The sequence below is a fragment of the Onychomys torridus genome, chromosome 23 (genome assembly GCF_903995425.1).
Source record: "Onychomys torridus chromosome 23, mOncTor1.1, whole genome shotgun sequence".
In the NCBI taxonomy this organism is placed as follows: Eukaryota; Metazoa; Chordata; class Mammalia; order Rodentia; family Cricetidae; genus Onychomys; species Onychomys torridus.
The window spans coordinates 22980698-23005650 of NC_050465.1; the positions used below are offsets into that span (position 1 = coordinate 22980698).

Consider the following 24953-nt stretch of genomic DNA (forward strand, 5'->3'; position numbering starts at 1 on the left):
ATATATATATATATATATATATATATATATATATATATATATATATTTCTACTCTCCTTTGAGGTATTATGTTTAACTCATTTAGATTGTAATGGATAATTAAGAAATACAGTCTTCTATGATAGTCAAACTTATAGTCATGTTAAGTTTTCTAGATATACATAGATACACCTCAAAGACCTACAGAATATGGCATTTAAAATATTTTTAAAAATTTAGACTTTCTGGACAGTGAGACATGTCTGCTCCTGGCAGCACCGCTTTACTTCAGAGAGGAGGATGGGCATAGAAGACACTCTATATGGAGTTTATCTTCACCATGGCAAAAATAGCCATTTGGACAAGAAACTGTTCTTGCCTGGACTGCTTGATCAACTGGACATGCAGGACCCATAGGAAGGTGACCACTGAACTTTGCTTGACAAAATGGTCCTTTAGGTTCCTGCTTCACAGAGGAAACTGCCAGACATTCTACAGGACACTGAGAGAAGTGACCAAGAGACTCTAGCCCTATGGGCTAAAAACAGATGCCCCAACTTTACAAAGGAACATTAGGTGACTGTCCAGGTTGCTAGTTGTCTGTGTACTCTTGCAAGACTCCTGAAAGTTGCTTGCATCCTTCTCCCATTTCTGAGGTAATATTATATCCTTCTGAGGTCTTTGATGTAGTTGAAGACTAGACATAGTTATAATTTTCCTTAGTTATGATAAAAGATAAGTTAGATATGAAACCTTTGACTCACAAATATAAGATAGGTAGGATATCTTCTTTAATTTTGCCAAATAGACTAGTTATTATAGTCTAGATATTATAAGTGCAATTCTTGCTTAGTAATTCTTTTGTTATCTGTAATTTTACTATGTAAAAGTTAAAACCTTCCCTTTTGAAAAAAAAGAAAAGGGGAAGTGCTATGGGATGTTCTGTATGTTAAATGTGTTGCTCTGATTGGTTAATAAATAAAACACTGATTGGCCAGTAGCCAGGTGGGAAGTATAGTCGGGACAAGCAGAGAAGAGAATTCTGGGAAGTGGAAGGCTGAGGAGGGTGACATTGCCAGCTGCTGCCATGACAAGGAAGATGTAAGGTACTGGTAAGCCACGAGCCACATGGCAAGGTATAGATTAATAGAAATAGGTTAATTTAAGATAGAAGAACTAGATATCAAGAAGCCTGCCACGGCCATACAGTTTATAAGTAATATAACTGTCTGAGTGTGTTTATTTTATAAGTGGGCTGTTGGACTGCTGGGGCTTGGCGGGACCCAGAGAGAAAACTCTAGCCACACCATTGCTTTATTCCCTACATCTCTTTCTCTGCCTCTTGATTTCTCCTTTATTACTTTAAAAGACATGAGCTAAGAGAGTTCCTCCAGCAGTCACTCTGCTGTGTCTGAGCTAATGTGACTTGTCAGTCACAAGGACAAAGAAGACGGTCGCCCCAGCTGACTTCTTGTAAGCATGTAGTTACTACTTCTCCAGTCAGTGTCTAAACCTGAAGGAAGCCTCAGTGCGAAGGAGGGCAAGAAGACTCAGCAAGTAAAGATGGCTGCTGCCTGGCTGGATGACCCGAGTTTGACCTCTGGGAGGGACACACAATGGAAGCAGAACACAAACTCTAGAAGGTTGTCCTCTGACCTCCACACACATGCTGGGACATGCAAGTGCGCTCGTGCGCCAGCATGCACGCACACACACACATGCACACACACCATACACACACACACACACACACACACACACATACACACGCCCACAGACACACACACACATACACACACACATACACACGCACATACACACGCACACATACATACACCATAGACACATATACACAGCATACATACACACATGCACACACACATACCAAACACACATACCAAACACACACACACATACACACACACACACACACACACATACACACACCATACACACATACACACGCGCACAGACACACACACACATACACACACCATAGACACATATACACAGCATACATACACACATGCACACACACATGCACACACACATACCAAACACACATACACACACACACACACGCACACACACATACACAACACATGCACGCACACATACATAAACCATACACAAATACACACAGCATACACACATGCACACACACCATGCACACACACACACACACACACACATACACATGCGCACAGACACACGTACACATACACACACCATAGACACATATACACAGCATACATACACACATGCACACACACATACCAAACACACATACCAAACACACATACACACACACACACACACAACATATGCACGCACACATACATACACCATACACAAATACACACAGCATACACACATGCACACACACACATGCTGTGGGATGTTTTGTATGTTAAATGTGTTGCTCTGATTGGTTAATAAATAAAACACTGATTGGCCAGTAGCCAGGTAGGAATAAAGGCAGGACAAGGAGAGGAGAATTCTGGGAAGTGGAAGGCTGAAATAGAGAGAGACACTGCCAGCCGCCGCCATGACAAGTGAGATGTAAGGTACTGGTAACCCACAAGCCACATGTCAACTTATAGACTAATAGGTATGTGTTAATTTAAGATATAAGAACTAGATAACAAGAAGTCTGCTGTGGCCACACAGTTTGTAAGCAATAAAAGTCTCTGTGTGTTTACTTGGTTGGGTCTAATCTAAGCAATTGTGGGACTGGCAGGTGAGAGAGATTTGTCCTGACCGTGGGCCAGGCAGGACTGGAGAAAACTTCAGCTACACATACACAATACACACACCATACACACATGCACACACACCATACACATCTATACACACATGCACTCCCACACACCAAACACACATACACACACATGCACATACACACATGCACACACACATGCTCACACATATGCACACATGCACACACACATGCATACACACTTGATGATAATGATGCTGATACAATAACAAATTCAAAAACAATGGGTTTACTTTCTTATAAAAAGGAAATATGTAACAGGCATCACTTCCTTTTTTCTAGAGACTAATCTTCCACACTTTCCAAGACTGGCTTCCCACAACAGCTTTATGAGTAGGCCCTGCTGGAAGCTCTCTAAATCTCACCAAGCCTGACCAAACTGTAGCTTTCTTGGGGATGTGGAGGGGGGTGTCACTGTTTAAGACAGGGTTTCACTCTGTAGCTCAAGATGACCTAAAACTCCCTGACTCACTGTGTGACCCAAGCTGGCCTTGAACTCACAGTGATCTTCCTACCTCAGCCTCCACCTGATGCTAAGATTACATGTGTGAATCACCATGCCTCCCTCACCTTTTAAAAGGGTGGGTCACAAACCCATATGGGTTCTCATAACTAAACTCGGAATCACAAAACACTTGGTAATGATAAAGGTTTCTGAATTCTCAACAACCAAAACTTAGTCTGAAAATGAAATGCATCAGGACCTGGGGTATTACTGGCAGTGACTGCCTGTGTTGCAGCACACAGCTGCACTGAAGGCTTCGTTCTGAACACACAACACTGCGCTGTGTGTGTTATTGACACACAAAACTCCAGAGAACACTGTAAGGAACGCCTCAGCTCAGACACAGCCTCTGGGGAGTATGGGCTGCAGTGATTTTACTGCACACACAATATTTTCTAATCTTGTAGAAACATATGGTTTAATTATGGAAAACAGATTTTAAAAAACGTTTTCCTACCATCTCCGCATGTAAGTATTAATTTAGTGTATGTCTGTGGTCATAACAAAAATGCAATTTCATAAAAATTGTTAAATGAATTTTGCCTACAATGAGGACAGGATTTCCAACAATTACTAAAATAGCCCTGAGCATACTTCTGTCATTGGTACCATGATTTTATGAAATGCAGTGTTCTCAGCATTGATAATTATAAAATCAAAGAATCAATCTACTCTGAAATGCACAATGTAACACAAATCTTAACAGGTCTTATTAATAAAAAAAACCCAGAGCCAGATACTGGGGTGAAAACTGAAAGCTCGGAGGACAAGCCAGCCACGTCCTACCTCTAGGAGATCCTCAGCCCAAGAGACAGCTACTTCCCGTTTCCTCACACCTATATACCTTTCTGTGGCCTGTGATCTTACTTCCTCTTTCCACCCAGCTACACAACTTCCTCCTTCTGCCCAGCTACATCACTTCCTTTTCCTACCCACCTCTATCACTTCCTCTTTCTGCCCAGCTATATCAATTCTTCTTTCTGCCTAGCTACATCACTTCCTCTTTTTGCCAAGCTCCATCACTTTGTCTTTCTGCCCAGTTCTATCATTTCCTCTTTTTGCCCAGCTCTATCACTGCATCTCTCCACCCAGCTACATCACTTCCTCTTTCCGCCCTGCTCTATCACACAGAAAATGCTCTATGTCCCGCAATTGGCTGTGGAGAGGCAAATCTCATGATTCAGCATCCTGATTGGAGAGTGAGCTTAGTTTTCTGACGCTGATGGGTGCTGGCGTGAGCCTGCTTCCTTGCTGACTGCTCCTTAGCCAGATGACAGTTGAGGACAGTAATTGAAGAAAAGCAGCAAATGGTTTCTGGACATTCTCACCACTTTCAGCCTATGATGCAGCGTTATATTCAAGTCTCAAAGACTGTGGCAATGAATAAAGGAAGCCAGATACAAAGTAATGCTGTCTGTGACAGTCTCTACAGCCTCCAAAAGCTGGACACACTAATCCATGGCGACAGATAACAAAAGCAGGTTGCCTGGCAAGGGGTGGGGCTGTTAGGAGGGGCCGTGAGAGGAACATGGAGGCTGGTGGAAATGGTCTGTGTTTTGTTTGGATGGTAACCACATGGGCCCCGAGTCATCAGACTGTACCCATCATATCCTGAATCCCCCAGCCCTTTTCAAAGAGGGAATCCAGAAGGGGTTAAAGGGTAAGACATGTGGGTACGACCTAAATGCACTGCATAAAATTATCAAAGAATAAATAAAGTTTTAAAAGAGGGGGCTGATGTAACGTAACAGAAGATTTAGTTTCCAGGTATTATTTTAAAAGTCCTGCTGGTATTGGGATCATTACTAGTAGATGGCTCCCTCTTCTGTAGATGAGAAGGGGCCATGGCTTATGGGAGAGAGGACTTCCTTTCAAGTCTCTATACTATTGCCTTCAGAGGCACGTTCTTACAATTTCATCAAGTGTCAGTACTAAGACACAATATATGGAGGTAGGAGGAACAAAAACGCAGAAAAGCAGGGAGAAAGTAGACTTCCTCCATAAATTGCATATGCGTGTGCTTTACTAGACTTTAAAGAGAACGTAATTGAACAATATTCTTTTATGTTCTTGGACATCTCTGTGTAAACTACACTGAACTCATTCTAATCTTCTACCAAAACAGAATACAAATGAAATCACACTAACTAGGTTAAATATAATTAAATTATACTTTATAAAGCATCGAGACTATTACATACAATATTAATATAATTTATCTTTCTAAAGAGGATATTAGTGAATCCTCTCCTTAACCTTGAGCAATAACAGTAACAATAATGTATTATGCCATTAAACAATACCCAGCACTCCTATTAATTAAGATCTCAACATACAATAATTCTTCAAAATCAGAATCAATCCTGCTTCTTGGATAGGTTGTGTTTTGGGGGAGAAGCTTGTGCACACCAATCTTTCCAACACAACACCCCAACTTCAGCTACTCAGGTGAAGTCTCCCAACTTCATTAAAGTAATGGAACACAATAAACAACTCGCTGTAGAGACTGGGAAAGAACCTGAGAGGCCAATCACATAAGCAAATCAGCAACATTAAAATGGACAGAGAATGCTGCTCTTATAAAATTAGTGCGGGTCTAAAATCATATTTTGGTTTAAGAATCACCTAATTATCATAATTTCCACCCTGATCATAAGGAAACAGAATTCAGGTGTTAGTGGAGCCCTGGTGTTAATGGGACCCCTTTGCTACCTAGTGAAGACATCAGGCACACCGCTGACCTTTGTGTGACCTGTTTTATCCAAAGGAGACAGTAAATCCCCCCTGCCCTCCCTCTGCCCTCCTCTCAGATCACAGGTTAACTGCCTCTGGCCCTCTGGCCCTCAGATCGGCCCTCAGATCGCAGGGACCAGCATCCCCAGCCACTGAGACAACCTGCTGGTCAAGCACCTGCCACAGTGTTCTTCCTACTCAACACTCTCCCCTCTTCATCTTTACTATGGCATCAACTCGTGGGGAAGCTCCCCTCAACTCCCCTCTCACCAACTGGGCCTGGAGTATTAGTATATCTGCTCCTCCAGAGCAGCTCACAGATTTTCCGCATTCATTCATTCAATGGTTCTGATATTGAATGTCCACTCAGGGCCATTAGACTGAATTAGAATACTGAAATGAAAGATACAATGCTGGATGCTACAGTAACTGACCCTGAATGCATTTATCCATTCTCATTAACAGTTTTTAACCAGTATTTGTAGCACCAGTATTCAGTATCTTGTATGACATATAGAAGTTATTTTTAAATTTTAGTTTCCTTCTCATGATTATCAGAATTCAAATCTTTCTTGTTTTAATGAGTGAAATGACCTTTGGGCAAATTTTACCAGGCCTCTAAAATACCCACCTCCTTGCACTGTCATTGAGAACAATCAAGGGGGCCAAGCCTCCAACATATGCACACACCTAAACTACACTCAAACCACATGTGTTATCAAAGGATCTTAAATAGTAGGAGGAAACATATTTTAGAAATGCTAGATTGCCTTCTTGACTTTTATCAGATTTTCAGCTTTTTTACTTTAATGAGGAGCATGGGGAATCACAAAGGAGAGTAATAGAAGTTGAAATATAGACATAAAAATGCCACAGAAGGATCCCATCCATAGTGTGATTCAAAAGTACCGACAGTGATGTAGTAAAAGTAAATCCATTCATAAATAAAGAGTGGTGGGAAACAAATAACTAAAAATGTCTCCTTCCCTTTGCTACATCTCTCACGCTTCCTTCTCAAAAGTTCTTTGTAGGATCCATTCACCTGCTTTATTCACCATTCCCTTTGTAACCTGCATCAAACTGGCTTCCGTCTCCTCCACTCTAGAAACCCATGGCATCCGGGATCATCGCACTAAAAATATCCCATGAGTGAGTTTCCATTTTCACCGTTATTGGCCATTTCACCACCGCTGATGGGTTATAATGTCTTGGCTTCCACATGTTCCTAACCTCTTTGTCACTGCCATGAGCTCCCAGGCCCAGGCCACCTCCTCCCATCCCCCTAGCTAGCAAAACTCTTCAGGTTTCCATGTTCCATCCACTGCTGTCTCTAGGCCTCTCCCACAAACCTTGTCTGGTCCAGATGTGACCATCCCCAATGCTGAAGTCTCCCGTGAGCAAAACCTTTTCCAAACTTTCCGAAACTTCCCTCCTTGGCTGACTGTCTGATGGACCTTCACACTTCTCAACCTCACCAGCTACAGGACAAAGGGCCACCTGTGACACCCGATGCTGCCTGAGCCGAATTTCTAATCTTAGTAAATAACTCCCAGACAGAAGACAAGTCACTTTTCCTAATATTCACTGCACAGTCACCAAATTACCCAAACTTCTTTGCTGAAGTCTGCTCTTCATTCCTGTCTGTACGCCCTGCCTGTCATCTGCACCTAAATGACTACATTACCCAGATACATCATTTGTTCACTCCATGATCTACCTTAAAAATAATACTTTATGTCCACAGGAATAAATACTCTGAAAGGTCACTGGGATGCAAGAAGAGAAACAGCGAGGAGATGACAATTTTAATTTCAGGGATTTTGACCCAATTGCTCTTAAGCCGGATCAAGAGAGCAATGAATGAAATGGGTTTGGGCAGGTGTGGGGGAAAGGAGCACAGCCGAGGGGAGGATTTGGTTAACTGAAGAAGGTTTCTTTTCTTTCAGTTCACCTTTTGGTCCGCTGAGCAGCAAAGCATTCCCTGAACTCTAAGGAGAATGCACTGTGGTTAATAGCTAAAACCTGCATAGTAAGGACTTTTTGAAACATTGGCATCCTGGGAGTATCCCATTTGTTTAGCATTGGCCTAATCCAAATCTGCCACAGTGGGGCTTCTTCTAAGCAATGACTCATGTTGTTTTAGCTGGCAGTGACTCACAGCCCCACAAAGCATGACACAGCTTCAGATACAGAGTCCGTGGCCAGCTTCTTCCCGTTACACACTGCCAGCTGCTGGACCCGTGGGAGTCCTCTAGTGTGGGGCTTTCTGCAGCTAAGCACAAGGTGGACTGGATTGGATAGAGAGGAGTTGCCAAGTGGACCTTGCCATTCCAGAGATGTATAAATGAAGAGGGGATGGAGTTTATGTTACAAATTCCAGAGCCAGGCATCCGTGCTTGGGTTTTCAAAACAGCCCGGCTGGAACCTTTCAGTCAGCTCTTTTCCTCATTAATTGCTCGCTCACTCTGTTGAGGGCAGTAAGTGTTTTTCTTGCAGATGCCAATGAAAAGTCACGGCAAGTCTGTTTTCCGACTCTGGGTTACACTGGAGGAGATAACACGCATGGGTTGTCCAGCACTGGAGAAGAAACTAAAGAAAGAACACTGTCACCGACACCACCTTTCTAAACCCTGGTGTTTCCCAGGAGGGAGCCCATGTTCCCTGCTGTGGTACTTGCTCTTAGCTTGACTGAGCACTATAGACCGTGTATGTCATGGGCCTGAATAATCGCTATGGTGATAGGACCAGCTGACTGCTGACACTCAGTGTCTGCTGACACTCAGAGCCTGGCTCAACAGGGCTGTCACTCCCCAGAAGCCTTAGTAAAGACATGGTCTGTCTCCCTGCTTTGCTTCTCTGTTAAGCTACAGAGATCCTTTCTAGAACACCCCAGTCACCCCGACTGGTCGAAGGAAGCTTAGTTCCTGTCATCAAGACACTCTAAACTCCCAGGCTGGCTAAGTACAGGGAATGTCACCTCCTGGGGCCTGGCGCTTAGCTGGAAAGCCCACTCCACTGTTAACATGTAACTAACACAACTGTCAATCACAGGAGTATTGTCAACATTAGAACTGAAGTCTATCAAAATTGCTGCCCTGGAAAATAAACACAGGCAACCAAGGCCCAGAGGTGGATCTGACTCCCACCTCTCCAGAAGATTCAAAGCTAGATGAAGATCTTCAGGATTAGTTTCCTAAATGGGAGAGCCCGAAGCCCACCTTAGGCCAGCAGCCTCAACAGTCTAAGAATCCCTGATGGATAATGGTTGTACTTAAGCTTCCAGTATGGGGAAGGCTCAGGAACATGGTGCCACAAGTGCCCTTTCCACTGCTGCTGTTAAACCAGGTATTCCCAGGGTGCTTGGGCTGGCCTCGAACTTTTGGGCTCAGGTGATCTTTCCACGTCAGCTTCCTGGGCATCTGGAACTTAAGGCGTTCTCTTGCAGTTATACTGAATGACCAAAAGGTTCTCAGACATGACACAGCTCCCCGAAGTCAGAGCTTCGGACTCAACTCGCAAACTGTATGGGGTCGAATAGCTGAATGTGTAAGAAGTCATCATCAACAGTAAAACTTTCTGGATACACTATAACCAATAATCCATTAAGAATCAAACACAGGCAACCATAGCTGTTTCTGACCACAGGGTTTCCTACTGTGTCATGGGATGTTGACGAAGCCTCTCTTTAAAATGCTTGTGTCAGCAAGCCATGCGGTGCCAATACACTGACTAAAACACCTTGGCTCAGATCAGGAACTGAGGATAGGAACTGCAGGGTCTTTACTGCGCACATAAACTTCTCTGCTCACACAGAAACATAGTGACTTCAGCAGGGAAAACTTACAATATTTTCCTATTACCATTCCCTGCTTGTATCAAATCCTCGGCCTGTGTTATTTTACAATGTTTGATTTTTAAAAATGGCTGTTTGAATCCCGAATCATAAAAGAACTGCTGGGGATATCACCATTCTTGATCTCAAATTGTACTGTAGAGCTATAGTAAGAAAAACACAGTACTGGCATAAAAATAGACATGTTGATCAATGGAATTGAAGTGAAGACCCAGACATAAAGCCACATACCTCTGGACACCTGAGTTTTGACAAAGAAGCAAGAAATACACACTGGAAAAAAGACAGTATCTTCAACAAATGGTGCTGGTCAAGCTGGGTGTCTGCATGTAGAAGAATGCAAATAGATCCATACCTATCTCCCTGCACAAAACTCAACTCCAAATGGACCAAAGACCTCAACATAAAACCAGAGACACTGAACCTCACAGAAGAGAAAGTGGAGAACAGTTTTGAGCTCATTGGCACAAGAAAAGACTTTCTGAACAGAACACTGATAGTGCAGGCACTAAGAACAACAATAAATAAATGGGACCTCATGAAATCGAAACGCTTCTGTATGGCAAAGGACACCATCATTCAGACAGAGACAGGCTACAGAATGAGAAAAGATTTTTACTAATTACACATCCAATAGAAGATTCATATCTAAAATATATAAAGAACTCAAAAAATTGGATATAAGAAAACAACCTAATTAAATAATGAGATACATAAATAAACAGGGAATTCTCAAAAGATGAAACACAGATGGCTGAGAAACACTTAAAGAAATGCTCAACATTTCTTTAAGCAAATTTGTACAGCCATGGAAACTAGTGTGCTGGTCTCTCCAGAACCCGGACACAGACACATCAAGACCCAAGAAGATCACTCTTCAGCATAACCCCAAAGTACTTTACATCCAACTACAGAGACATCTGCTCGTCTATGTTCATTTCTGCTCTGTTTGTAGTAGCCAGAAATGAGAAAGCCTAGTTGTCCATCAGCTGAGGAATGGATCAGGAAAATATGGTATATTTATACAACAGATTATAATTCAGCTGTTAAAAAAAAAACGAAAACAAAATAATGAAACTTGCATGTAAATGGATGGAATTAGGAAAAGAATTATCCCAAGTGAGGTAACCCAGATGCAAAAAGACAAATACAGTCTGTATTCATTTATAAGTGGATATTAGCTGTTAAGTACTCCTGAAGCAGGCTACAGTCTGTATAACCACAGGGGTTAGGTAGAAAGTAAAGGATTCCAAGGGAGGGAAGTATCTCCCTGGGAAAAGGAAATAGAATAGATAGTGGTGGATCAACAGAGGAAGACTGGAATGGAAAGTTCAAATGGGGAGGGGCAGCTAAAACCAAGGACCGTTTGAGGTCATATGGAAACCTATTGCAGTAAAAGCTTCTGATAAAATGTATATACATATGTGTAACATAATGTACAATACACACACCATATATATTTACGTTATATCATATAATATTATATATACAGATAATACATAATTAACCATACACATGTAATTACAGAATCAATATATTGATAAATGACATATTATATACTAATATAAATATATACTTATATGTACTATATAATGTATATAATATGCATTATGTATGCTAATATAAATATTTATATTATATTTCTATATATATAATATATATGTATGTGTTTCTTAAAGAAGCTTTAACTGTAGTAGGCTTCCATATTCCTGCTATCTGGTGATTCCATTTAAATTATTTTATAATAAATATTTTCTAAATAAATATTATTTTCTAACAATATAAATGGAGTCACCAAATAACAGGGGAAACAAAGCACCACATAGGTAATTTTTTTGGCCACCAAGTAAAACATTCAGTGCCAGGAATGAGTTACACCTAATTGAGTCATTAGCCAAGGGGCCCCATGGAATCCTCCAAACAACTCGGGTTATTGCCCAGGCTATTGGCTGCTCCCCACAAACTCATGATAAGACCCTATTGCTGAAGACAACCTCTAAATATATTACTGAATATGGAAAAGTCAAGCTGGGACCTAACTAGAACTGTCACCCCTAGTGACTAGTGTTCATGGTACTACTAGAAGACATGCTACCAGAGGAGAAAGCTGAACCCCAAGCCAGCTACAAACCCTTCAATTCACAATGATGACCTGCCTGCATGATGCGCTGGCAGTACAGCAGTGGCACTGAAGTTGTGGGAGTAACCAACCACTATTGGATTGGATTTAAGGCACATTCTGTGAGATGGAACCCCTGCCTGACACTGCTCAGGTGGCCAAGAGTCTGAGACTAGATAGGCATGGACCTGGGTGGGGTGGGGGATGAGACAAGTATTATTGTTCTGCTAAAGGAGTACACAATAAAATGACCCCTAACCACATCCTGCTGTACCCATAGATCAATGTTTCATTCAGCCATCATCAAAGAAGCTTTCCTAGAGAAGATGGGAACTAATAGAGACCTAATCCTGGACAATGTGCTGAGACTGAGAGACCTTGGAAAACTCAGTCCTAAATGGAATGTTTCCATCAAATCTGTCTCTTCAAGCTCAGGGAACAATGCAGAAGCTAACGGGGATGGACGGTACCAACGGAGACAAAGCCTTTTAGACACAGTAGGACTGGTACTCATAGGAACTCACAAAGACTGTGGCAGCATGCACAGGGCTTATACAGATCCAAATCAGATGAGGTCCCCAGCTCTGAGATGGTAAGTAGACACAAGCTCCTACCCTCCAATGCAGAGGCTGTCTCCAAGCAACAGCTAAAAGGAAAGTCTCACTGGTCATGCAAACCACACTTCATGGCAGGCCCCAAGCCCATCAGGACATGGCCAACATAAAATTAACTCAAGGGCATTTCTGCGAATTTCTTTGCCTAAATTTCTTTGTGCATTTATGGCCTTACTGGTCTTTTGCTTGTCTCTTATGGATTCCAATTCTGAGTTTTTAATGGGACTTGTTTGTGAGTGTCTGTCTCTGTGTGTGCTTCTCTCGGTCTTTTTAGCTTCTTTCTCTTTTCTTCTTTCTGTTTGCTAGCTTGTTCATTTTGCTGTATCCTGTTTTCTGTTTGTTTGTTTTTGTTTATTTGGTGTTTGGTTGTTTGTTTTCTTAAGAGAGATAGAAGGAAGGCATGGAGTTGTAGTGGGGAGGAAGTGGGGAGGGTCTGGGAGGAGATGAGGGAAAAAATCATGATCAGAATATATTATATAAAATAACTATTTTCAGTTTTAAAAAAATTAAAAATTTCTGTCTGAATTAGTCATTGAAAAATCAGTAAATAATTTTCAGGTTAAGCAAAATTTCTAACAATTTCTGAAATAGCACTAAGCATAGTTATGCCACTTTGTACTACATATTTATAAAAGAAGTGTTCTCAGAATTAACAATTATAAAATCAAAGTTTCATTTGACCCTGAAATATAATGCTCTACATCCTGTAGTATCAATTATTCAGCCAAAACTTTATTATTTATGTAAAAATATATAAGCACATCTATCTCATTAGCATGTAAATTTGCTTTTGATTTTAATAAATGGTAATATTTATGTGCCAAAAATTGTTATATAATAATTTTTAAGATTCATTGCGGGGCGTTTACCCACCAACCCCATAGTTTCCCAGAGTTTTCTTGAGTGCAAGCAGCAGGAAATATAAGATAGAAGAATATAGATTATGGAAATAAACAGACAGAAAATACAGGATAGCCTCAGAGGGCCTGGAACCTATTCCAACAGGCCCTGACTGTCTCTGCCTCAGGGTATTTATAGAGACACCAAGGGGTGGAGCAAAAGACCTCCCCCCAGCACAGCCAAGTGCAGACCATCTCATACACCTGCACTCAGGCCTGTGTTCCTAATCTTCCTCTATACGGACCTACTGGGTAAAGCCATAAGGAACCCGAAAACAGGCTCCCACAATTCATTATCAATTAATGTTTGACTGGCATGGCTATTTTATCTACCAATACATTCAGAGTTGTATAAAAATTTATGATGAGGAAAAGAGGTTGTGAAAGGAAAAATCTTAAGAGGCTATGATGATGTTTTGTTTGTGATCTAACAAATAAAGCTTGCTAAAGATCAGAATTAGGACCTAGCCACTAGTTAACCATAGAGGCCAGGCAGTCATGGCACACACCTTTAATCCCAGCACTCAGAGGCAGAGGTAGATAAATCTCTGTGAGTTCAAGGCCAGCCTGGGCTGCACAAAATTGATCTAATCTAAAAGAGAAACAGAGCCAGGCAGTGGAGGCATACACCTTTGATCCCAGCACTAGAGAGGTGGAGACAGGAAGTGATATGGCTGGGTGGAGAGAGGAATATATATAAGGCGGGAGGAGACAGAAGCTCAGGGCTCTCTCAGACTGAGGATTCCTAGGGGTAAGAAATCTTTCTAGTGGCTTCTGCTCTGCTTCTCTGATCTTTCAGCTTTCACCCTCAATATCTGACTCCTGGTTTTTATTATTAATACCAATTAGGATTTGTGCTATAAGAAGCCCTGGTAGAGGGTCTGTCTGGTCGGGGGTCTGGTAGGACCTGGTGGATCTGGGCAGTTTGCTCAATAGGTAAAGGCTTGCCATACAGACATGAAGACCAAAGTTCAGATCCCCATGGAAAATTGGTGTGTGGAGGGGGAGGGGTGACTGTGGGGGTGACTGTGTGCTTGGTGTGAGTGTATGAGTGTGTATGTGACTGTTTTGTGTGACTCTGTGTGTGTGACTGTGTGTTTGGTGTGAGTGTATGAGTGTGTATGTGACTGTTTGTGTGACTGTGTGTGTGACTGTGTGTTTGGTGTGAGTGTATGTATGTGTGTGTATGTGACTGGTGTGTGTGTGTGTGTGTGTGTGTGTGTGTGTGTGTGTGTATTATAACCCACCTATAATCTCAATGCTCAGGAGAAAGAGGCAGAGGATCCCTGAGAAAGCTAGCTAGTCAAATCATCAAGCTTAGGACTGAAGTGACTGAGCCTCAAAATATCAGGTGCAGAGTCACCAAGGAAGGAACCTGACATTCATTTGTCACCAGCATCATATACATTGTCCACACTCATCCGAACATGCCCACGCGCGCGCGCGCGCGCGCACACACACACACACTCGGAGGCACAAGCAAACTAAAATATAAGCAAAATGAAAGACGGAATCAAAGCTGGACATTTATAACATCTTCCATGTAAAGGCTGCTCTCAATGAATCAGTTATCAAACTGACACAGAAAATGACATATGAATAATATACTAATCAGGGTCACAGGATTGCAGTGACATGTTGAAGGAACAGGTTTTGGAAGGAGACGAGGTGGAGCCTGGGCTCCCATCGCCTTGCTGTGTGTGTGTGTGTGTGTGTGTGTGTGGTCTTCAGGCACTCCCCTGTGCCTGAGTGGCTGTGTCACGGGACTTGCATGTCAAGCTCTTAGCTCAGTGTTTGCCCCACATTGAGCGCCCAGTAAAGCGAAGATGCTGATGTGTGACTAATGGCTGAATGCTCGCTAGAGCGGCTTGTGGTGAGGAAGAACCGCTCCGATTACTATCATCAAGGAAACTTCCAGAAAACAAGTTTAGCTTTATTTCTTTAACTGCATGTGCACTCTCCTTCGCATCTATTGCCAATTAAATATAGCTTTAATCCCAACCACTAACATATTCACTTGGCCTACTCTGCAGAATTGGAACTTTTAGAATATAGCAGTGAAGGTGAGGCAAACGTAGGGAGGACATATTACTGCCATGTTGTCCTTTGTTCATTTAGAAGGGGGTCTCACTGTGTGGCCCTGACTGGTCTGGACTTGCTTTGGACACCAGGCTGGTCTTGAACTTGAAGACATTGGACTCCACCTCCTGAGTGTTGAGATTGAAAGCGTGCACCACCATGCGGGCATATTATCACTTTTTAATTTGATATTTTTCTAGCTTCTGCCAGATTTCTCACATGGTGAAGGAAGCCTGAAATTTTAGCAGTCATGAGGACAAGGTGGGAGGATTGTGATTTTTGAGGCCCGCCTTGAAGAGGAGGAGTTGGGGGAGGAGGAAGAAGGGGAGGAAGAGGAGGAGGAGAAGCAGAACAATGGAGAAACCACGTAACTGCATCAGTGGCTTTTGTGGGAACACAGATACACTGATGTTTGTTTGAAGGCAAAGGCACTGATCAGTGTTTTCTGTGTTGATTCTCATAGATAAGCAACAAAGAACCAACTTCAAATGAACTCTTGTCCCTATACATTACAAATGTTAAAAAAAAAAAAAAAATCCTGTGACTCTCCACAAAGTTCATGGCAAAGAGAAAGATTTGTCTTTCTACAGAAAAGATAATCGGCACCACAACCCAGAAGGACTAAAACAGCTTAGCTAAGTCTCACTTGCTTGACAGCTTAAGAATTCCTTCATGCTTCTTTATCTCTGGCTTGCAGCTCCTCCTTCCTGTCTTGGAGCTGTTTGTATGCAGTCACTGTCCAGTCATTGGAGGGATAAGCAGAGAGCGTGCAGACTGTTTTTCAGAGTAACATGAGATCCCAGCTGTTCCTCTAAAGGAGGCTTAGCATAGCTCCCCCACCCCTGGAATATCCTGGCACTTGACACCTGTTAGTTTATCTGTCACAGTCATTTACTGAAATGTGACAGGACACACGGGGTACCCAAAGGATGCTTAAGAGCATTCCCCACCCCCATTTATTTTTTAACCATCATACAAAGCAATGGGTTTCCTTTTGGCATTCTGGGGGATACTTCGTTTTTGCTGATTCTCCAGCTCTCCTTGACCATGGCTCTCCATTTTGCTTCCTACCCCGATTCATACCACATGCACTCTACTACTACCTTGTCCACCCCCATCTCCTAAAGCCACTTTATTGTTTTCCCATCTCATGGGCCCACTTCTAGCTTCCTAACCTCTGCCCACACTTCCACACAAATACACACACATGGATCTGTAGATGAGAGAAAACATGTGCTGTTAGCCTTTCTGAGCCTGGGTTACCTCACTGTATATAAGATTGTCTAGCGTCAACCATTTTTCCTGAAAACTATGTAAGTTCACTTTTCTTTACAATGGGACAAAAGTCTGTTGTGGCTACATTCCACAATGTGTTCAGTATCGTTCATCAGTGATGGGCAGATAGGTGGGGTCCATGTCCTTGCTATTGGGATAAGAACAATGATAAGTACAGATATGGATGTGTCTCTGTGGCAGGATGTGGAGTCCTTTCGGTGCACACCCAGGAGCAACACAGATGCATCATAGGGTGGTTCTACTTTTTGCCTTTGGAGAAGCCTCTTCATGGATTTCCAGATGGCTGAGCTATTTACACTCCCTCCAACAGGGGATGCTCCTCCCAGTATCTGTCAGCATTGGCTTTCTTGACCACAGCCATTTGAATGGGTGTCAGATGGAATCTCAAAGTGGTTTTAATTTGCATTCCCATGATAGCTAAGGATCTTAAACATTCCTTAAAATAATTATTGGCCATTTGTGTTTCTTTTACTGAGGACATGTCTATTAGCTCATTGGCCAATTTGTTGATGGCGAGTTTAGGAGTTTAATTTTTGCTGTTCTTTATGTAGTCTAGATATTAACCCCTACATGGAGTATATATAGCTGGCAAAGGTTTGCTCCCATTTTGCAGGCTGTCGGTTCAAGCTGCTGATAGTTCCTCTCATATGTGGAAGCTTTTAAAATGGCATGCAATACACTTATCAATCTTTATAGCTATTTTCTGTGCTGTTGGGGGTCTTGCTTAAATTATATCCTAAAGTGTTTCCTCTCTGTTTTCCTGTAACAAGTTCAATGGTCCTAGTTTGCATTAAGGTTTTTAATCCTGCCTTGAGTAGATTTTTGTTCAGAGTGAGTGAGAGATATGGATCTAATTTTACTCTTCAGCATGTGGGAAAATTAACAACAATAAATAATACTTTAAGCCTGGTGTGGTAGTTCATGTCTGTAATTCTAGCACTTGGCAAAGATCACAATTTCCAAACCAGTCTGGGCTACACAGGAAGTTCCAAGCCAGCCAAAGCTGCAGAACAAGGCAGTGTCTTATAGAATAATAATTATTAACATGATCATTATTGAAATTATAGAAGAAATAAAACAATATACCAATATGGGTCAGTTATTTTTTAGTAACTTATACATCTTAATAGGTGCTCACTAAATTGTTGCATCTTAACTCATACAGCATTTATTCGCTTATTTGTTTTTACATTTTATTTTATTTAGTGTATATGCACACACACGTGTGTGTGTGTGTGCACATGTACATTCATGTCCCATTGCATGCATATAGAGGTCAGAGGTCAACTTTGAGGAGCCTTTTCTCTCCTTCTACCATGAGGCTTCTGGAGATTGAATTCAGGTCATCAGGCTTGGCAGCAAGCACCTTTACCCTCTGGGCTACCTCTTTGGTCCTCATGCTATATATATATATTTAGAACAATCAAGAAAAGTTTCATTTTTACACTGATTAGAGAAGTGGTTGACTTTGTATTTCCATATAAAGAGATTTAAAAACAGTACAAAGTCAACTACTTAAAGTCCCCAAATTTCCTTCTAAGAAATAAGAAAATATTCACATCTTTTGCTTTTGTACATAACATTTTCTTTTTATTCTCGGCTGGAGCTAATATCTAGAGACCATTCCGTTGAAAAATAAGAAGGTGGCAATTACTCCAAAAGTAACATCATTTGGTTTGATGGTGGAGTATAAAGAAACTTGATTATATGCAAACTGGGATGTTTACATGGGTTAAAATACATAGGCAGGTCTGGCCCTGCTCAGACCCGTTGAAGTCCAGACTCACTCCTTTCCTGGACAGGGTTCTGCAACTTTCCACCCACTGGGAGCCTGTAGGGCAGGGCCATGGTAATGCCCTATGGTGGCCTAATTGGGATTTTATCCAAAATGTGAATAAAATAAGTGAGTTTTAAAAAGATATACATATGCAGACACTCAGGTAATACCCCAGGAGAGCTCAGATGTCAAGACACTTCTAAGAAATAAAGGAGAAGATCTAATCACGGAACATTTAATCTAGCAACTCTCTGACTTTTTTTCTTTCTCTTAAAGCTTCAATAAAATTCCACTTCCAAAAAAATAAAAATAAAAAATAAAGGAACTTTAAAAATTAGAAAATTTACCTTCATGGTTTTCATGAAGTCAAGCCAGATAAAACCAAATCATGTTATCACATAGCCACTGATGCCTCCTTACACTGGGTTCACTTTGTAGGCATGATAGACATAAAAATAGTAAAGTTAGAAAGGGTGATGAATAGATTATTTCACGGTACATAAATTAAGTCAGACTGAGATGATATAAGAGAAAAGTCACCATCAGAACACCACAGTTATAAACTTTGCTGCCATGATCTATAGACAGAGGCTAAAATCAGTGCAGGATAGTTGGGGAAAAAAGATATTTGCATAAAGTATTTCCTGAAGGACAATAATTAATGGCAAAAGAGGAAAAAATGGTAACTCTGTGGTATAGAAAGCTAGCAACAAGCTGGGCTGTGGTGGCGCACGCCTTTAATCCCAGCACCTGGGAGACAGAGCCAGGCGGATCTCTGTGAGTTCAAGGCACCAAAGCTACACAGAGAAACCCTTTCTGGGGAGTGGGGGAGGCTAGCAACATGTCTTAGCCAGGTGACCAACATTAACATCACTATAACAACCTAGTGTCTTGGGCCTGACAAGATGGCTCATCCTCACTTCCACAGAATCACAGAATTTTCTCATACTCTCACTGAGTTCATAAGAACACATTGGACTAACTACTTTAAGTGACTTCCTATAAAATCACCAACAAGTTCTCAACGAGTGCCAGAGTCATAAAAGACAGATTGTCACAACTGAGGAGAGCCTTGGGGAGGCATGCTTAGTTCCACCATGGGATCTTGGGTTCAACTACATCACCAGAAAATTAATTACAGCAAGAAAATCAGTGAAATAAAAATATAGTCTGTAGTTTTTTAGTTTAGTTAACTGTAGTATGCCATGGTTAATCTATTTGGTTTTGACCACTGTGATGCTGGTTTTGCAACACACAAACATTTAAGGAATCTGGGTGAAGGTTATTATTGCACATTTTCTGTAAATGGAACTGTACAACTTGAAAATTACAAGAGGACAAAGGTGCTTCTAGGCCACTCTAAACTTCCTGTGTGTTTGTGCTTACATTAATGGTCAGGGAGAACTGCCCAGGTTAAAAATGGATAGACCAAATGGCCAAATGTTTGGCCAAATGATAGGATCAAAGGAAATACACCAGATGTTTGGCAACCATTCTACATATGGGGGCACCGCCGCTCAGCAGGGAGTGCATGAAGGAAACCAGAGACATCAGCTCTGCTTTCAACCACACCATAAAAATGGCCTATAAATATCCATCCTCATCGAAGAATTCCATTTTCATTACTATTTCTGAACCTCCTAGAGCAAGAAGCCCACCATCCTCTGGAATTTGGTATCCTTTGTACATGCACAAGCTCACGTGCACCTACACAAATGTTTAAGTTTAGTAAATGTTGACCTGTTGAAATACCTATCTTTTAAACTAATTTCAATCCAGAAAAGTATCCCCCAAAATAGATAAACACTAAAAGTTGCTGTTTAGTTTTGCTCAAAACATTTACTTCCTAATCATCATCAAGTCTATTTTATCAAAGTGTTCTCATTATAAATAAAAATGGCTGTGATATTAAGATCCAACGAGACTTCACAAAGTGGGGACAGGGCTGCAGAGACCCCATGGGTAACACTGGATGGTGGCTCTGTTTGTTTTTTTAGAAAGAGCTATTTTATTTATTTCTCTATTTTTTTTGTCATTTCTCAGGAAGTTTATTGTACAACTAGAAATAATGATTATAATTTTATATCAGGCCCTCCCCCCAAATGTCTGAATCATTATTTCATATAACCAAGGAAATGAAAAAAAAGGGGGGCAACTAGCACCATTTTTGGCTAATTCTCACTTTATAAGTGGAAGTATTTTGGATGTTTGTCAACATTCCCCTGCTTCTGAGTATAAATTTGACCTTTCTAAAAAGCATGATTCTGAAAATAATTGTAACAATGTATTTTCATAGATCAGAACATTTGCAGAATCTCATCTATTAGCCCCAATAAAACAAACTGAGATTCAATGCCACAGGCATGTAAACATGACTCCTTAGAAGTCAGAGCAAAGAAAGACTGTATAGTATTTTAATACGTCAATTTCTAAGAAAATCTTAAAAGATAAAATTACATGAGAAAGTTATTGTTAAGAATTAACAACCAAGACTACCCACACTCTGATCTATTATAAAGTGGAGGAACATGATGACAGCAATCACAGAAAACAAAAGAGAATTCTAAAAGAAACCCAGAAGGGCTCAGAAGGAAATACAGTGGTATTTTAAATTCCCCAACTCCACAGGCTAATGGCAAGAAGTAGGAACATGTCTTATTTACCAGTACAATGTTTACTCTCCATGTACTGACCTTCTTAGAAAGAAACAGACAAAGGATGATCCATATATTAAATATCATAATATTGCTTATCTACATTAAATGCTTATTTTTTTTTCACTGAAACCTGGAGAAGACGTATTGCCAACCAACCCCCGTGGATAGTCTTTTAGGTACCCAGTGCATGAATTTCTGAGATTTGAGATGGTTCCATTCATTACATCCCATGTATAGTTGCAATCCATTAATCAAACAAGGCAAGAACAAGCCATTCCATGGATTCTTCCAAATTCTGAGATTGGGAGCTGTAAAATTCAGATATTTAAATGGATCCCCTATGTTTGGATGATAGTTGATGTTTTAGACAAGCTTGTTTTGACTTGTTTAATTCACCACTAACAGGGAACCACCTACCAAGAATGTCTACTGTCCATCAAGGACATCATCAACACTTGTGACGTCTCTTTGGAGTGGTTCAATGCCGTAAGTTGTTCAACTAGTCTACTCAGAAGAGGATAGTCATCAATGCAGGTCACAGTCAAAGTCTGGCAATCTTACCCCCAAGACTGTCAGACACATTCATTATTTACTCCAATGAAACTAAATAAGAAAATAGCAGGCCCCAAAGGAATTTTAAGTGATGACTTCAATGAGATTGCTGCAGAAAGAATGTGGCCGACATGGGCGCCAAGGCCAGCACCAGGAGCAGCCATTACTAATCCTCAGCCTCAGACAGTTTTGGCAGGCAGCAGAGTAGATGCCCATTCCTATGGCCCGCCTTCTTAACCGGAAGTTGGAAATCTGGTTACATGAAACTTCCTATATCAGAAATCGTATCAATTCTTTCCTTCCAAAAGTTCTATTGTTTCATCCATGTGCTAAAAATTCCACTAGTCTGCCCACATTCTTGTGGCAGGAAGAACATCCCATTTATCTTTGTTTCCAAAGCTTGACATTTTACTAACACATAGTTTGTGCCAACAGGCTGAGTTTGGCTCTTAAAAATCCTGCCATTTTTATCTTGGCCCTGTTATAGTCTTAGTCAGAATCCATTAATATCCTCAAGAAATATTTATTTGGCTACCACAATATACCAGATACTTCTTTGTTATTCGAATATGATGGTGGGGAAAATAAACAAAACAGAGATAGGGGATATATTATATTATATATAAGACCCCAAATTTGAAAACAGATAAGCTAGGTATAGTAGATACCTGAGGAGGAAGGAGGAAAGATTAGCTTTGATTTCCACCTATGCTGGCAAGAGCTAAAAATGATGATCCTTGGGAAGCCAGACCCCATGGTCACATTCCAGACAGCTTACTACTCTACAAGCAGGCTCCAAATACAAAGCAATTTTAGGAAAGCATGTTTGTGAGAGAGTGCTTTCTTCCAAAGTAGAACAATACCATCTTGCTTCTTGGCTTGAAAGGAAGTATTGATCATTAGCTAGCAAGTCAAAGGTTAATGACTGGGTCTGATCATTTCTGTTATCAGACACATGATTAATGATGTAGTATCCTCCAGCTCCCGGTAAACACAGGAACCTCTATTTCCAATGCTTTTACTGAGGACCAGGGAGTTAAGCTATTCTCCCCAGGGTTCTGCTGTTCGAAGGCTGGAAGGATGTGGGGGCACACACCTCCACTCCCTGCCTCAGAGGAGTGTAAAACAGAGAGTCCTATAGAGTACCAAACCACCAAAATTACAGATTTGGAACTGATTGGTTGGTTTATGGTGAAAGATGGACTGGCCCACTCTCAGGCATTATCATTCCACAAGACCACATGCTGGGCTAATAAAACATCTCCCTCCAATTCACTTTCAGCAATCTAGCTGGTGCCCACAGACAGCTGCTAAGGCTTATAACAGACAGTGACACCCAGGCCATTTAAGAACGTACAAAATTGGCCCTTGCTTTGCATCAAATCACATCTACTTAGTCACTCCTAGCATAAGCCATAATGGTCAAAGATGGTGTTTTGTTTTTAAAGAATCTGCAAGCAGCTTTTAAATGAAGTGCATGACTCCTACTGCCAGAGCAAACTGGTCCATTTCTCACTGTCTATATAAAAATGAGATTTGACTCAACATGCTCTCTTTGGGAGAAACAATAATTTCTTTGTTAGCTAAGCCCAGTGTCATCCCTAAACCAGAGTGGTTGGTTCATCTTGTGGATACCTTCCAAAGCATATTCTGTGACATAGTCACAAATCAATTAAATTGGGAAACAGAAGTAATTATAATCACATAAAGGTAAAGGTGTGAGGAGAAACAAGTAATTGAAATCAACAGTGATATAAAATGCCACAAGGAGAGAAAAACTGTAGACTTCAAAATAAATAAAGCATCCATTTGATGTCTTCATAGCGGATGGCAACACTTAAACAAATGAACTTCCCCTAAATTGCCAGAGAGCAGACCATCTCACATTCGGAATAGTTTTGTCCACCCGTCTTCGGTGTAGTTAGAGGGGCTCTAACTGACCTTGATCCACCGGGGAACACACTGACACTGTCAGAGCAATGTAATACAGACCCCTGGTTTACCAAATGCACATGATGAGGGGCTTATACACTTCTTCTCACCCAAAGAAATACACAGGAATTGAATTTGCTGCATAGAATTGACAGTCATCGAATAATGATACCACCCTATTTACACAATTGAGAGAGTATTTACGCTAGAAGTCAATTTGTTTCGTCAGAGGAAGTTTCCTTTCGAGAGAAACTTTAGCTCTAAACAGTTAATCTGAGTGTTTGAGAGAACTTTTCTTTTCTTTTCCTCTGGCTTGTGTTTGGTTTTTAATATTTTAAAATTGCTCCAGTGCCTGGTGAGAACCTTCCACAGAAAAGATGAGTGTGTCCAACTCATCATAAAGTTTTATCAAGACTACAGGTTCCCCACTCCGCTAGCCTCAGCCAGCCACACACAGACTTTTTGCCCACGTTATTTCTCATTACCCATCAGGACCATACAAACAGCAGCAGGCTCAGTTCATCAACTCCACAAAAACTTGCCAAAGCGCTGCCGCCCCCTCCGCCTGCCCCGCCCGCCCGCCCGCCCGCCCGCCCGCCGGACGCTCGCGCGGCCCTCGGAGCGACTCGGTACCTGCTGAGCGGGTGGCTGGCGGCGGTCCGGGGCGCGCAGCGCGGCTCTGCGCCCTGGGGTTGCGAGCGCGCGTGCGAGTGGTAGGCGGTCAGCACCACGCCGCCCGAGTCCTCCACCTCCATCCTCAGCGGCGCATGTCCCCGCGCTGACCCAGAACAAAGAGCCGGACCAGCGTGGACCAGCGCCGGGAGCGGGTCAGCGGCCCAGAGCGTCCGGCGCCCCACGGCTCGACCGCTAAGGCCGCCCCGCCCGCCCGCCCGCGGACCACGCCCACACAGTCCAAGGGACTGATTAGCATACACTGGGGGCCACGCCCACAGAGTACAGTGAACAGATTAGCATACATTGAGGGCCACGCCCACACAGTACAAGAAACTGATTAGCATACACTGGGGGCCACGCCCAAAGAGTACAGTGAACAGATTAGCATACACTGAGGGCCACGCCCACGGATCCCTGCTTCTAGGAAACTGGAAACCTGCTTGCCTGGAGCTTGTGGCTCCCGCCAGCTGCCCTAGTAAAGTTTGTGTTTTTCTTCCTTTGTTT

At 41.8% G+C, this 24953-nt stretch overlaps 1 protein-coding gene across 1 annotated transcript in view; it reads right to left on the minus strand.

Annotated features, from left to right (window-relative positions):
- Arhgap28 (Rho GTPase activating protein 28) overlaps positions 1-24621 on the minus strand; it is a 169682-nt gene extending 145061 nt beyond the window's left edge. Inside the window, exon 1 of the mRNA XM_036173361.1 lies at positions 24408-24621. Coding sequence (XP_036029254.1) covers positions 24408-24529 — 122 coding nt within the window. The 5' untranslated portion in view covers positions 24530-24621. The remainder of the gene's footprint in view (positions 1-24407) is intronic.
- Between the last annotated feature and the right edge of the window lie 332 nt (positions 24622-24953).